Genomic DNA, 15,053 nt, shown 5'->3' with positions numbered 1-15,053 from the left:
GGGGATGAAGGGGGAAATGAAATTCCTCCTCCTTTTTTGTTCTCCAATATTCTGCCGACAAATTTCAGATAGAATCACAGCAAGCTGCCTTGCTCAAGCAAATGTGAATATGTTCTGAGCCTACAGAGAGGGACGACAGCTAAGAGTATGAATATAAGGGTCTCTCCAGAGAATAGCAGTGCTTTTATGAGGCAGCATTGGGCGCATTACTCAATGGCAGAAAAGTTCCAGAACTCTAAAACCCCAGCATCTTTAGCAATTAAGCAGTGGGCAAAATGCATGTGATGGAGAAAGGCCAATATTAAAATAGTCTTGGGCTCCGCGTCTTAAAATATAGTCACAGCTTTAGTGCATTTAATGATTTTTTTTTTCAGTTTTAAGTTACTTACCAGTACCAATGCTGGTGCCGATGGCTATGTCAATATGTCTGCCAAGCCCTAAAGAGAAAAAGAAAAAAATTGAGCTAGAATCTGAAACCAAATTCATGTCAGTAACCTAAAGGAACTCATTCACAACCCAGCCATAGGAAGCTGCTGTTAGTACCCTAGATTATACCAGATGTTAATGAACAATTAAGGTATTGCTATAAACACTAAATTCTACAATGGAGAATCTTCGGTTGTTAGAAACCACAATCTCATCCTTCTTGGCAAAGAAAAGCAGCTTTGCAAAACATTGTATACATTCATACCTTGGAATGCTGCCAGGAAAACCATTGCATAAATGGAGGGCCCAATCAGGGTTTTGAAGGTTTTCTGTAAAGTGAACCACTAAATATTAAGGGTTCTCTTGGGCTATGGTTAAGCTGCACATTCACTTGGGTAAAGTGAGTTTCTTCTTTAGACTGTTCTTCCCACTCTTATTAGTGCACATGGAGAGCTTTTGCCATTTTGGTTCAATTTATTTGGGGTTGGGAATGCATCACCACATTTGCTGTAAGCTGCTAAACTCCACTTCCGAAGTGCCCGCCTGAGTAAACAAACAAGTACTCATTGACCAAGAAAGGCAGTGGTAGACTACCAGGGAAAAACAATGTAATCAGTGCTGGGATGAATGTGCAAAAGTACAAGTCAGGTCTCTACTGTGTTTTTAGGCAAACACTAAATAAGCATCATCATATTTAAATCCATAAACAGCAGAATTACAGAAATTAAAGTGACCTGCACACTGTGCGTTTCCTTTTTTATTCAAGTTGAAATTTGAACCCCAAATACTAGACTTAGAGTAAATCAAAATTCTTCCAATTTACCTGAGAAAGTACCACCTATTTCTGTTCCTCCAGAAGGGACAGTTGTGGGTTTGTCCTGGGTAATTACGACTAGGGCAAAAAGAAGACGAAAAAGCAGTTAGGAATGTTACATCAACCTCCCAGCACCAGCTGGCCAATCCAAACCAAGAGCTAGCCAAAGTAATGTTTAGAAACCCGCATCTTTATAGACAAGACATACTTATGGCTGTAGCATACTGTCACAGCCAGAGCCCGTGTATTATCATTTGGGCTAGCCTGAAGACTGCTGTTGGGCTCCCATTCACATATTCAAGGGGAAGCTTATAGTAATCCTTACATTGAGCTGCCTACTTTTCCTTACAAAAAGTTCTCTTTTTTCCTTTCCTCATAAGAGCTCTAACACATCTGTGGTTTGTAGCATGGATGTGAAAGGCTCAATGTGGTGCTCCTGTTTCTGCCATGAATTACAACCTGCCCATCGTTTTCCTTCAGTTTTACTCATGAGAACTTGATAGAGTGATTTCCCAAGTCTCTGGAACATGATGTTTTCTCTGAGCGTTCTCTACAGTTCTTGCCATGGGCAAGTCACCTTCATATCTTAATCTCTCTCACCCCAAAATACCCTTTGACCTCAGAGATGGTGCACTGTTCTGGGAGCCAGGAGATCAATTTAACTCATTTTCTTTCTAATGACAGATGCTGATAATCCTGTGCTCTCCAAAACCCAAGTTATTAGTGAGCAAGGCACCCTCATCAAATCAACATTGCATGAGGTAAGAAGAAAACCCATCTCTCTAATACTGCAGACTCACATCTAAATATTGAGTTATTTAACATAAGGGTACCCATTTGAGGTTTAGATTTTGTTTGCTGTGCATCCTCCTCTGTTGGTCAGCCCTGAGATAACAGCCAGCTATTATAATTACTCCTTTAGCATATGTGATGTGTTGTAGTGCTCTAGGTACAAGAGTCAAACCCTGACAACACATGTCAGAGGACAGCCTGTTACCTATGGATATAGAATTTTTTCTTCTTTTTAAAATGTCAGAAGCACATAAAGTCCACAGCAGCTAAAAAGTTATTCAACGCATAAAGTAAGCCCTCAGAAGTTAGAAGAAGTTTAAATTAAGGCTACCTATGTAATTTCAGCTTGTCCTCCGTTAGGCATACGTGCATTGTCATCCATTCTTTAAGGATTAAGTTTCTAACATGTAACTATTTAGATGATTAATGCCTAACTAAACGTCCTCGTGGTTTCTGGGTTTGCCTAGTAGTCAAAATATGGTTTTAGCTGGTGGGAGAAAGTAGAGCAAGAGGAGGACAAAAACAGACACTACTCACCTTTGCACTCAGGGGCAGACCCATTCCAGACACCATTGATTTTATCTTTAGTTGTACAGTGGATGGAGGCTTCTCCAGTAAGTGAGAAATTGTGGTCACATCTGTACGTTACTGTTGAGTTATAATCAAAGCTTTTCACGCTACTGCCATTGTGCATCCCATTGATAATAGGAGGAGGAGGAGAACAAGTAATCACTGAAGAAAAGAGGATTGGTATCAAGAACAGACATTTCAGTTAAAGGTGAACTGCAAATATTCATTAAACGTGCGTCTAAGATCTCCACTAGATGGGAAAAAACCATGTAGCTGTACAGATATGTAATTCACAGTGTATTTTAATATAATGTGAGACATTTCTTTCCTCAGAGTCCAAGTGCTTTCTGCTTCCAACCTTTTCTCCAACCCATCTCCATTTTTCTAGCAGAGTTTCAACCCATGAAACAAACCCCAGGAGACAGCCTGATCAGAAGGCAACATGCCCTCTAACAAACAAATAAGAAGCGAACAGCCTTGAAGGACTCTGTGGGCTCCTAGAAGTTCCAGAAGCAGAAAGATTAAATCAGGACATTTTTTCCAGCCAGGGGTACAATTAGGGTCCATGTAGGACATGTTGCCCATGTGGGCCCATGGCCACAGGGGGCCCAATCCAGAGATGCCAAACGCTGCTCAGCTGCATCTCCTACCAGCCAGGCTCTGGGAGCGCTCCGCAAAGAGGCCAGGCAGGTGAAAGGGGTTGGCTGGGGTGTGTATAACCCCCACCCTTGGTCAGGGCTGTCCCAGCCCCTAGGCCCCCACCCCTGGCCTTGGGGTGGGGGAGCTGCAGCCATGTGTTCCTGAAATGCTTGGGCTCTTCCCCACCTATTAGAGACCTAGGGTAAAGTATGGGGCAGAGGAGCTTCAAGCTACACCTTTCCTCTAGCTGTCTGATCATCAGAAGAAGAGGAAGTTCAGCAGCAGCAGCGACCTAGTATGTACATCTGCATCTCCTCGGTCCTCCCAAAATGGTGTCCTTTTGCCTCTGCAATTTCCTCTACACCCCTTCGTCCCCTGCCCTGACTCCTTCTGCCCAGCCCCCTGACCTCATTCCTGAATCCTCCAAACCTCCTTGCCCTGAGCCACCCCACACACTCTAACCCTCTGCCCGGAGCGCCCTGCCCTCCACCCGACATTTAAATTTTTTACAGGTACTGTTGTATTGCAGCCTCCCTCCCCTGACCTTCCAGCCCTGAGTGCCCCTCCCAGTATGGTGCAGTATGGCAGTACCTGTAAGAAACTTAAGTTACTTTTACCCATGAATGTAGGGTGACGTTTAAAATACGAGAACATGGGAATGTTGTCAAGTGGGATTTTAGGCATTTTTGGACAGAAGACAAAAAACATGAAAGATAAGTTACAGCTGAATTGTATGTCTGGTTTTACACAAGTTAAATACATCCAGTCACAAAAGCATGATAAGAGTCCCCACTGAAACCCAGATATCAAAGCACCTCAAGAATAAAATAAATGCCCTTGTTCAAGTATTGTGCATCTCAAGAATGCAACTAGCAATGTGTAATGAACAGTGGCTACGTCTACACTAGCCCCAAACTTCGAAATGGCCACGCAAATGGCCATTTCGAAGTTTACTAATGAAGCGCTGAAATGCATATTCAGCGCTTCATTAGCATGCGGGCGGCTGCGGCGCTTTGAAATTGACGCGGCTTGCCGCCGCGCAGCTCGTCCTGACAGGGCTCCTTTTCAAAAGGACCCCGCCTACTTTGAAATCCCCTTATTCCCATCATAGGAATAAGGGGACTTCGAAGTAGGCGGGGTCCTTTCGAAAAGGAGCCCTGTCTGGACGAGCCGCGCAGCGGCAAGCCGCATCAATTTTGAAGCGCCACGGCCGCCCACATGCTAATGATGCGCTGAATATGCATTTCAGCACTTCATTAGTAAACTTCGAAATGGGCATTTGCGTGGCCATTTAGAAGTTTGGGGCTAGTGTAGACACGGCCAGTGACCGGTAAATATAATCTACCATGCAAAGTGAGTGGCAAGTATGTGGAATGCCACTGAAATTAGAAATACCTGACCTAACTTACAAAGTTTCATTTCTACTATTAGCTCTGTGTGTCTGCATGTGTGTGTCATTAGAAAACAGAAATCACAGTTATGGAATGAAAGATGAAGGTCTCCCTTGTCTTAAGTGAGATGTAATGGAACAGAGACTGTGTAATTAGTAAAGATGAACAATACCTTTAACTACAGGCTTGAAACAATATCATTGATGCGTACAGAATTGCACTTCAGACCAAGTATCAGAGGGTAGCCGAGTTAGTCTGTATCTTCAGAAACAATGTAGTGCAAGTAGAGGAGGGGCACTAGAGAACGAGATCTGTGGAAGTGCTGTTCCAGGTCAGCCATATCTATATCAGATTTGAGCACAATTTATACCTTCAAATCAGTGGCACTGCAATGGGCACCTGCATGGCCCCACGGTAAGCCAACATTTTTATTGCTGACATCTTGATCCCTAGCACCCCTCCTCTACTTGCACTATATTTATGACATCTTCATCATCTGGACCCATGGGAAGGAGGCTCTTGAAGAGTTCCAACATGTTTTCAGTAATTCCACTCCACCATCAACCTCAGCCTGGACTAGTCCACACAAGATGTCCACTTCCTGGACACTACTGTGCAAGTAAGTGATGGTCACATCAACACCACCCTACACCGGAAACCTACGGACCACTCTGGTTACCTACATACCTCCATCATATATTTTCAGCCTGCCTCTCTACTCCCAGCAATATTTGTACGATTCTCTTATTATCTAAAATTAAATAAAATTAAAAGACAGATGAAAGCTCTATAATGGGGTATTTCCACATTTTCATCTAGTCATGAGCTCTTCTTAAAACCATGCTGGATTGTCTTACACTGGCAAGTTGGAAGTTGAGTCCATTCAACTTGATCTCTATGAAGCAAACACTGGATGAAAGTCCTCCCACTTATTTTGTATCTAAGTAAAAGAAAGAAGAAAGACTTTTAGTTCTCAAGGGGCTTATGTAATAGTCCAGAAGTTCTTCCAGTAAGAGAAGAATTGAATTACTGAGTAGGGTCATTCCTGCTCTGGAAGGACCAGCATGATCACTAAGACCAAATGGACTATGGTTGAGTAGTAATCCTGAATTTTAAAGCCAATTTAGAACAGACCAATTAGAGCAGGGGTGGCCAACCCACTGCACTTGAGCCGCACGCAGCTCTTTGCTCAATGAAATTCAGCTCCTACTTGGAGCTATGGGCCTGGACTGTTTACTGCCACTCTGCGCATGTGCCCCAGCACCTGGAGGGAGAAGCATGTGGCAGTGGTGACAGTGGTGGTAGCGGTGGCTCTGGTGAGTCCCAGGCATAATGGGCATTGGGTTAGCATCTTGCCTGATAGCAAGGATGGGAAGAAGCCAACTGCCTAAAGGCTGTCCCCTTTCGCAACCTGAGCATTTTAAAAGGACCAAATCCTAATCGGCCATTTAAACTCCAGATCGTCACTGGGCGGGAGGGTCACAGTTTCACAGTGCACAGCTCCTGTATGCTATTGCCTGGGAAAATGTTGGACAAAACAATTGCTTGGATGTCCTTGTGGACAGAATTCCAATGCAGTATTGCTTGAAGGCTAAAGAACAGAACTGGGACTTAGAAGATGTGGATTCCATTCTTATTTCTGCCTCTGGCCTGTTCATAACCTTGGGGAAGTTATTTTCCCTCTGTGATTCAATTTTTCCAGCTGCAAAATGGGCATAACTATGGTGACCTCCTTTACTATTATCATTATATCAGCAGGAAAGACTGTTGATGAGTAACCTACAGGGAAGAGCCTTCTCTGTTTCAGTCTATGGTGGCTGTAGAGATAACTCTGATCCCATCGCAGGGACTCTAACAAAGCCATATTATTTTTAAGCATGATACTTATGCTTGAATCATGTTTTTCATGCCAGTAAAAGGCACTCTATCCAACTGTTTCAACTCCAGAAATCCTTCTACAACTCACCATATGCCACACCTCACCATATACCACAGATTTTTCTTACAATAACTTTTTGAATGAAGTGAATCAACGCCCATGAGGCTTTCTGTCATGACATCGAGTTTCCCACACCCTGGGCTGGGATAACTGCTGCTATGACAAAACACTGCACATGAAAGTTTCACGCTGTGTCACTGCTTACTCTTGACCTAGTTCCCCAGAGCTGAAAAATACAGTAGATGCTCTTTGAAGCAGAAATACCCAATCCCTATATTTCCGGTCCAGACTTGTTTAGCAAATCCTTCCTTTATTAATTAGAAGTGAATCTCTGAATTATTCACTTATTTATGGTTCATGGGATTTTTTTTTAACAGATGTCCATTCAGATTTTTTTTTTATCTCAAGCTAGTGGGTCTCTTGTCCTTCAAACTCAGTTCCAACAACTCATTTCCAATGGCTGGATTCCTAGAGTCCCCCAAGGATTAGTCTCTGGCATCTTGAGAGTCAACTGCTACCACCTTCTGCTAAGTCCAGAAAAATACCCACTTCTAGCCAGAACATCTCAATTTTCCCTTCCGAAGGTCCTCATCCAATTGCCGGAATTTGAACCAACATTGAATGAAGGCTCCTAGCAACCAACTGGGCCTTGACAGGGTCGTTAGAAGTTAAATCACAGTCAGGCTTTACTTCCCTCTGCCCCAGACCTAAAGCACCATCAACTCCATCAATGATAGTGGTATATAAAATCATGAATGGTGTGGAGAAAGTGAATATAGAAAAATTATTTACCTTTTCCCATAATACAAGAACTAGGGGACATCAAATGAAATTGATGGGTAGTAGGTTCAAAACTAATAAAAGGAAATTTTTCTTCACACAGCGCACAGTCAACCTGTGGAACTCCTTGCCGGAGGAGGCTGTGAAGGCCAGGACTCTATTAGGGTTTAAAAAAGAGCTCGATAAATTTTTGCAGGTTAGGTCCATAAATGGCTATTGGCCAGGGGTAAAGTATGGTGCCCTAGCCTTCAGTACAAGGGCAGGAGATGGATGGCAGGAGATAAATCACTTGATCATTGTCTTCTGTTCTCCTTCTCTGGGGCACCTAGCATTGGCCACTGTCGGCAGACGGGATACTGGGCTGGATGGACCTTTGGTCTGACCCAGTATGGCCATTCTTATGTTCTTATGTTCTTATAACTCAGTACATTACCTAATATTCTCCATAACATATTGTTTCCTTTTTCCTACTACCTTAATTTTTCAAGAGGGGGCATGGAGGAGGGATCATGAACTGCACCTGGCTAACTGAGTTTGGATATTTTACTTTTTAAATAGGCCAGGCCAAGCCTGCCCAACTGTAGCACCTGTCGAGAGTAAGTTTGGAATTTAAACTGTACTTTGTATTCTTAATTTTCCAGATGCCATCTGAAGTTCTACTCCAACTTCTGTGATATAATCAGCACTAAACCCTTTGTCCAGAACTTACCCCTCATCACAAAGTATATACACTTTTGCACCAAACAGGTTATCTGTTGTATTTGCAGGTCTGCCATGTTCTGGGCTTTTTGGAACACCACAAGATTTTCCTAGTAAAGAACACAATTAATATTAGCATTTTATGATGTTGGAGATCCCCCTTCTTAATGTATTTAGAAGAGAATAGGGCAATATGAGACCAATGATCTAAGTAGCTCAGTATCAGTCTCTTTTTTTTAATCCTATTTCATTTAACTGTGGCTATCCTATTCTCATTAAAATGTCCAATAATATCACTTTATCAGCTTCTGCAGCAGAGATGCCCATTGTCTCTGAAAAGAGTTACTTGTGATGCTGTCTCCAGCAGAAGAACCTTGTTGCCATAAAGAACACGCTATCAGAAATCCAGAACTTCCACATGTAGATGAACACAGACATGACATGTTCTGGCAGCCACAAAGAAAGATATAAGGAACACTTCTGATTATACTGGTAAATATCTCAGCCCTAATGCACAAAAAGTTTCCCCCTGGCCCCCCAAAATATAAGGCCTATTACTTACATAAACATTTTTCTTTATTAGGAGGCCAGAGTATTTGTGTTGAAAGCTACACAAGAAAAATCACATAGTAGTATATTCTGTTATATTATATAGTCTGTTCTGGTATGGCGATGATCTATCCCATGAAAGCTCACCACCTAACAAATTATTTTGTTAGTTTTTAAAGTGCTACTGGACTGCTTTTTTGTTTTGATAGTATTATATTCTGTTTGACAAGCAATAAGCTACAATGTAATACAAAGATGCGAGGAGACAGAATTAAGTCTCATCATTCTGTTGATAAAGTCCTCTAATGCTGTATTAATAATGTACAGTTTTGTACTCAAATTAATAGGTGGATTTGAAAACAAAAATACAGTACTCTCAATGAAACCCAGTTTTGTCTCTATGTTCTTATGTATTTTGGTATCTGAACTGCATTGCCCTATGTCTTGTTAATGAATACCATACTAAAGTTAATTTTAATATTATGTTTCAGTTTGGTTGAATTGTACGCTGCATTAGTTGTTTCTGAAGGTAGAATTTTTCAATATGTGAAATCTAACAAAAAATATGGTCACATATAGATTTCAGGGATACAGAGCATACCATTTGAAAATGGACATTTACTGCAGCATGATGTACATGTTACTGCATTATTTATGATGTTCTACTCCTTTGACAGAGCTGGAAATTGAAGATAGCACAACCCCAATGAGAAATTTAATTACAGGAAGTACTAGTGAGATAGCCATGTTAGCCTGGATCCTAGCAAAACAAAAGAGCAGTCATGTAGCACTTTAAAGACTTTTGTTAGTCTTTACAGGAAGGACTGACTGTCTAGTTCTCAGTGGTATCTACTTTGCTTTTCTACCACTATTTGAAGTTTAATTTCAATTTACAATCAGCAGACAGAAATAAAAATATATTTCAAACTGTAAGTCCCAGAAGCCAGTGTTGAAATGTGAGCTAGCTGAGTAATATAAGACAGTTCTTACTTCCCAGAGAGGGGGGTAGTAGATCAATGGAGACAAAAGTGACAAAACATACTCACTCAGGCAAAACTCAGGGGCTTCAGACCACCTTAAATTTTCCAGGCAAGTAATGACAGGAATCAATGCAGTACTCTCATAAGCCAGGCGACAGACATAACTCACATTGCTCCCAACGGGATAATAGCTCTTCCTCAAATCCATGTCATTTAACTCAGCAGATTTCAACCTTGGTGGAGCAGGACAGCTGCCTAGCAACAAAACAAACAAAACAAAAAGACTGAAATATTCGGCTCTAACAATCAGATAAAAATAAAATCTGTACTTTTAAGCTTTCTATTTATAGATAAAACATGCACAGCACTAAGTGTGCATTTCACAGCAACATAAATGAAAAGTGCCTGACAGGTAAGAGTACCCAACCAAAAAGTTTATGAGCTGGTGGCATAAACTCTTGCCGTCAGGACTGACTAATACCCCCATTCCGCCAGCTGCTCAGCTCTCATATGGACATCACTGCCATCTAGGAACTCTCCTGCTTCGTCTGTCCCCTCCCATTTCTAACTTCTTTAAGATCCAGCTTTTCTTTGGCTAGACTGAGCACAGACCCGGAGAGCCTCTTCCCTGGAATCAGCCATTTGCTGAAGCAATTTTGAATAGCTCTGTTCTGTGGGACACAGTTTGCCCTTTCATCAGCAAAGACAGCCTCAGCAAGCTGGTTCCAAAGAAAATAAAATACTTACGGCCACAAAACTCTTCGATGTTGGACCACTGGGAGTTTGAAAGGCAAACTACAGTGTTGGACTTCCCTGGGATTTTAAGAAAGCCATCCTGGCACTTGTATGCCATGACTGTGTTGATAGGGAAGCTATCTGTGCCATCAGTATCAGAGGGGGCGGCATGACTCAGTGTGGGTAAGGCTCCACACTCACCTGTATCAAAATCAAATTCATGTTAATAGGAAGTATTGACTCACAATAACAACACACTACTGTCTTCAGCAGTAAGAACTCCTGGTGCGCCTCAGTCCCTCCAGGGACCTGCTGCAAACCAGGTAAGCCTCAGCTCTGTGTGTGTGTGTGTGGGGGGGGTCCCCAATATCCTGTTGCCCAGCTCTTCTTCAGCAACCGAACAGCTTCCTAGAGCCAGGGGTTTAAACAAAGTGTTCAAGAGGAAGTGCAGAGTCCATCACAAGAAATCGGGGGCCCAGCCCATTGTGTCTGTGGGGCTCCACCCCTCCTCCTTCATGCCAGTTACTGAAATTTGGGGTGGGTCCTGGGCTGGTACAAGTACTCCTCTTCTTCCTCCCTCCCCTGTCAGCAGTCCTGGGATCCTCCCAAATCCCTCCTGACAGCCTGAGCCAATCCAAGGGCCAAAGCACAGCCACTAGAGACTGGCTTCCTGTGCCTCCCCACAGGGTTCTGGTAAGGGCTGCCCCCAAGCTAGGCTCATCCACAGCCTCCAGACTATGGGGAGCTCCCACCCAGCATGGAGTACCAGTTCTCTGGATACTCACCATAAGCACTGGGTGTCAACAGCACCACAAGCCCCAGGACCCACAGAGGGCAGCAGTGGCCCTGTCTTGCAGCAGCAACAAACGCCATCAGAGGCCTGATTCCCCACGCTGAGACAGAACCAGCAGCAGGCATGTGGTGGGGTGGGCCCACTTCAGAGAGCACAAGAGCCCCACTGGTGCCCCCTGGCCCGAGAGGCGGAAGCAGTGGTGGAGCCCAGCAGCCAGGCAGCACAGGGGATGAAATGCTGTCCATTCCTGGCGCGCACCAGGAAGCTGTGGCACTGAGCCTTGCCCAGCTCTTCTTAAGCAGCAAAACTTCTGAGCCGTTCTCGTTCCATGCCTTTGTGATCATAAGTGACACCTCACGGCAGGATCTTCCGTCTCCCAGTGCTGGGTAACAGTGTTGTTGGAATGTGGGCCAGGTACCAAAACGTCCTTTCGTTTACCCTGAAAGTTGGCACACTGCTCATGCCCTGCTGTCTTACCTCATTCTTGTCCTGATGACTTAAGTGGAGGGAGGGACACAAGCAAGCCCATAAAAGAGAACAGTCAAGTTCACAAAAGAATTCCATGCAGAAAACCTGTACCACTCGGAGCACAAAAGAGTCGTTATTTAGTCTCGTCTGTGCTCTACGCCTATGGTTTATTTTATTATGAGTCTGACAGTTCCTGAGCACTGATAGTGTTCAACGCAGGGACAAACCACAGCTCAGGGCTTCCCTACACTAGAAAGTTGTACCCCTTTAAATAGACCTAATGTTACACAGTCCTACCTGTTCTGGCCTTAGCTATAAATCAGGAAAGTGCTTACAGCGTGTAAGTAATTCTTATACAGGCAAGAGCATAACTGCAGAAGTTGCCTTTCAATCATTGTAATTGCATTCATAAGCCGTGTCTACACGTGCCCCAACTTCGAAATGGCCACGCGAATGGCCATTTCGAAGTTTACTAATGAAGCGCTGAAATGCATATTCAGCGCTTCATTAGCATGCGGGCGGCCGCGGCACTTCGAAATTGACGCGCCTCGCCGCCGCGCGTCTCATCCAGACGGGGCTCCTTTTCGAAAAGACCCCGCCTACTTCGAAGTCCCCTTATTCCCATGAGCTCATGGGAATAAGGGGACTTCGAAGCAGGCAGGGTCCTATCCAAAAGGAGCCCCCTCTGGACGAGACGCGCGGCGGCGAGGCGTGTCAATTTTGAAGTGCCGCGGCCGCCCGCATGCTAATGAAGCGCTGAATATGCATTTCAGCGCTTCATTAGTAAACTTCGAAATGGCCATTCGCGTGGCCATTTCGAAGTTTGGGGCACGTGTAGACGTAGCCATAGTCAGGTGTTTTATAGTATATTTTTTTTAACTGAAAATCACTTCCTGAGCAGAAATCTTTATACTTGTAGCACTTTTGAGTGCACATAAGGCATTCATGAAACATTCACATTGTTTGAACAATTTCTTTCATGGTTGTCCTCTCACTAAACAGCCCTTTAAACTAACTCCACTTGTAAAATGTAATGAAAAGTGCACTGTACTAAACATTCACAGTACATGCAGCAACGCAATTAACCTGCGATCAGACTCTGACCAGACATTGAGTACAGTGTAGCTACAACTGACTTACCACTGTTGTAAAATACACTGTAAAATATAAGCCAATGCAAATTAGTTCAGGAAGTAATTACAGGATACATGGAAAAACAAACCAGCTCTATGAGTAAGCACTGATAAATTGTGTGATGTTCTGAGCATAGGAAAGTTAGTTTCCTCAAGCATGCAAATTACTTGGAAAGGAACAAAACTACAGCAGTACAAGCTAACCTATGAAGTGAATAGTGGGGAAGGTGAAAGTTCAGTAGATTTATATGGATGCCTTTTGGCCTAAGGTGCAAAATACACACACAAAATGGAAAGAATAAATATATCCTTTGATATAATTGTACATTGTAATAATCTTCTGGGCAGCCAATACTCGTGACATTGTAAATGATTTCAAGAGAGTTCAGTTTAATCTAACTACAGTAAACTCTTCCATATCCAGCATTCTGTTACCCAGACCTCCCAAATATGGCATGTTAAAAATAAGTAAATTTTGGTAACTTTTTCATTAAGTACAGTATAGTGAAAGTAAATACAAATAAATACAGCAAATACAGAATGGGCTTGTTTACACTAGCCCCCTCCTCTGAACGGGGCAGGTAAACAAGCCAGATTGGTGAAGAGCAATGAGGTGCTGTGCTGTATATGCAGCACCTCATTAGCATCATTCTCACTGTGCGAACTTTGAAGTTGCTAACTTTGAAGTGCCAGCAAGTGGTTTAGCTGTGGGCACTTCGAAGTACCCGTGCTACTTTGTGAGTAAGGGAACTTCAAAGTAGCATGACTACTTCAAAATGCCCGCAGCTCGACGGCTTGCCAGCGCTTCAAAAAACTTTGTAGCTTGTGTGGTGAGAATTATGCTAATGGGGTGCTGCATATACAGTGCAGAAGAAGTGGCTCATGTAGACGAGCCCTATAAGTTTACAGTGTACAATACTACTGTTGTTGGTAAATAAAGTACTCTGCATACATTTTTGTTTATTTCTTATTATCTAATCTTGTTTTTCTTCAGTATTATGCATTGCTAGATATACCTCTCTATTAGCCAGAATATTTGAATATCCAGCAACCTCTTGGTTCTGGGGCTGCCAGATATGAAAGCGTTTACTATACTAAAAGTACATAGGTGCTACATCCCACTATAGGAATCAGTTTGAAAAAGGAGATTTTATACACACGTGCACAGACAAAAAACAAATATAGGAAATTTTACAGATGGCACATTCAATATTCCACTTTTAGGATCCTATTAAAATGCCCATTAATGAAATGCAGCCTCTGCTAGCAAGAAAGATAGTGTTTTTGGAACAGTTAATAACATACTCTAGTAAGACAAAGAGTGTAAAACCAGTGGAATCCAATTTCCTAAGACAGTTATGAGAATCACGTTTGATCTCTCTATGGAGGTGCTTACAGCAGTGTGTAGTGCTTAAAATGACGTTTCACTGCAGGCTTAGTCTCAACCACTCAGAAGAGGCAAGCAGCAGTTCATATGTTATATGTGCCAAAAATAAGTAATGCTGTTTTTCAGCTATTGAGACTAATTATTACAAAATGTAGGACAGTTAGTCAAATACCACTGCTACCTATCCCAAGTTCCTGAATTATGTACTACTGTTTTTAACACCCACATCTTCATCAGTAGATCTCAAGCTTTTTAAAAAGGAGGCAAGAACCATTATCCCCAATTTACAGATGGGGTAACTTGGCTCCAGAGACATGAGGTGACTCATCGGCTTTTAAACAACTGGTAGGTATGATGGGACGTTCTGGAACTGTGAAACACCTATGTCCCTTAAATTCTCCAGATGTGGCTGTCTGTCACAATGTTTGCTGGTAACAAGCAGCAAACTCCTCCAGGCACTGTTATCACTCAGCCACCAGCCTGCAGCAACACACTCAGCTAACTTGCATGTATACACTCTAAGCCACTCATGAACTATATGCAGAGAAACCTCAGCAGACCTAAGCCCCCAGTCTTGCAACTCAGAAATATATAAATCTAGACCTTCTCTTGAACAATACTAATTTATTATTGAGTTCACTAGTCCATCAAAGGAAAAAGAGGACATGCACTAGCATTTGTAACCTGGGCAGAATTCCCAAGCACTGTAGACAAACTCACTGGTATGGGTAAATCATTAAAATAAATTTATTAACAAATATAGGTTTAAGTGATTATAAGTGATAGGCATAAAGAGCTAGATATCAAAGAAATTCAAAAATAAACTTACAGTCTAAATCCTGAACCTTATGAGACTAAGCAGTATCTGGATCAAGCAGTGTTCCTCATCCCACTGAATGGTGCTGGCAGGTTATTAGTCCTTAATACATGGGCTGACTTTCCTTCTCAGTCTGAGATC

At 42.7% G+C, this 15,053-nt stretch overlaps 1 protein-coding gene across 1 annotated transcript in view; it reads right to left on the bottom strand.

Annotated features, from left to right (window-relative positions):
- LOC142001737 (complement receptor type 1-like) overlaps window positions 1–15,053 on the bottom strand; it is a 201,210-nt gene that overhangs the window by 168,446 nt on the left and 17,711 nt on the right. The window contains exons 7-13 of the mRNA XM_074977257.1: window positions 10,327–10,515; window positions 9,646–9,834; window positions 8,061–8,160; window positions 5,490–5,572; window positions 2,570–2,764; window positions 1,250–1,318; window positions 390–437 (exon numbers count right to left, since the gene is read on the bottom strand). Coding sequence (XP_074833358.1) covers window positions 390–437; window positions 1,250–1,318; window positions 2,570–2,764; window positions 5,490–5,572; window positions 8,061–8,160; window positions 9,646–9,834; window positions 10,327–10,515 — 873 coding nt within the window. The remainder of the gene's footprint in view (window positions 1–389; window positions 438–1,249; window positions 1,319–2,569; window positions 2,765–5,489; window positions 5,573–8,060; window positions 8,161–9,645; window positions 9,835–10,326; window positions 10,516–15,053) is intronic.

The sequence above is a fragment of the Carettochelys insculpta genome, chromosome 26 (genome assembly GCF_033958435.1).
Source record: "Carettochelys insculpta isolate YL-2023 chromosome 26, ASM3395843v1, whole genome shotgun sequence".
In the NCBI taxonomy this organism is placed as follows: domain Eukaryota; kingdom Metazoa; phylum Chordata; order Testudines; family Carettochelyidae; genus Carettochelys; species Carettochelys insculpta.
This window is presented reverse-complemented; position numbering and strand designations above follow the sequence as displayed.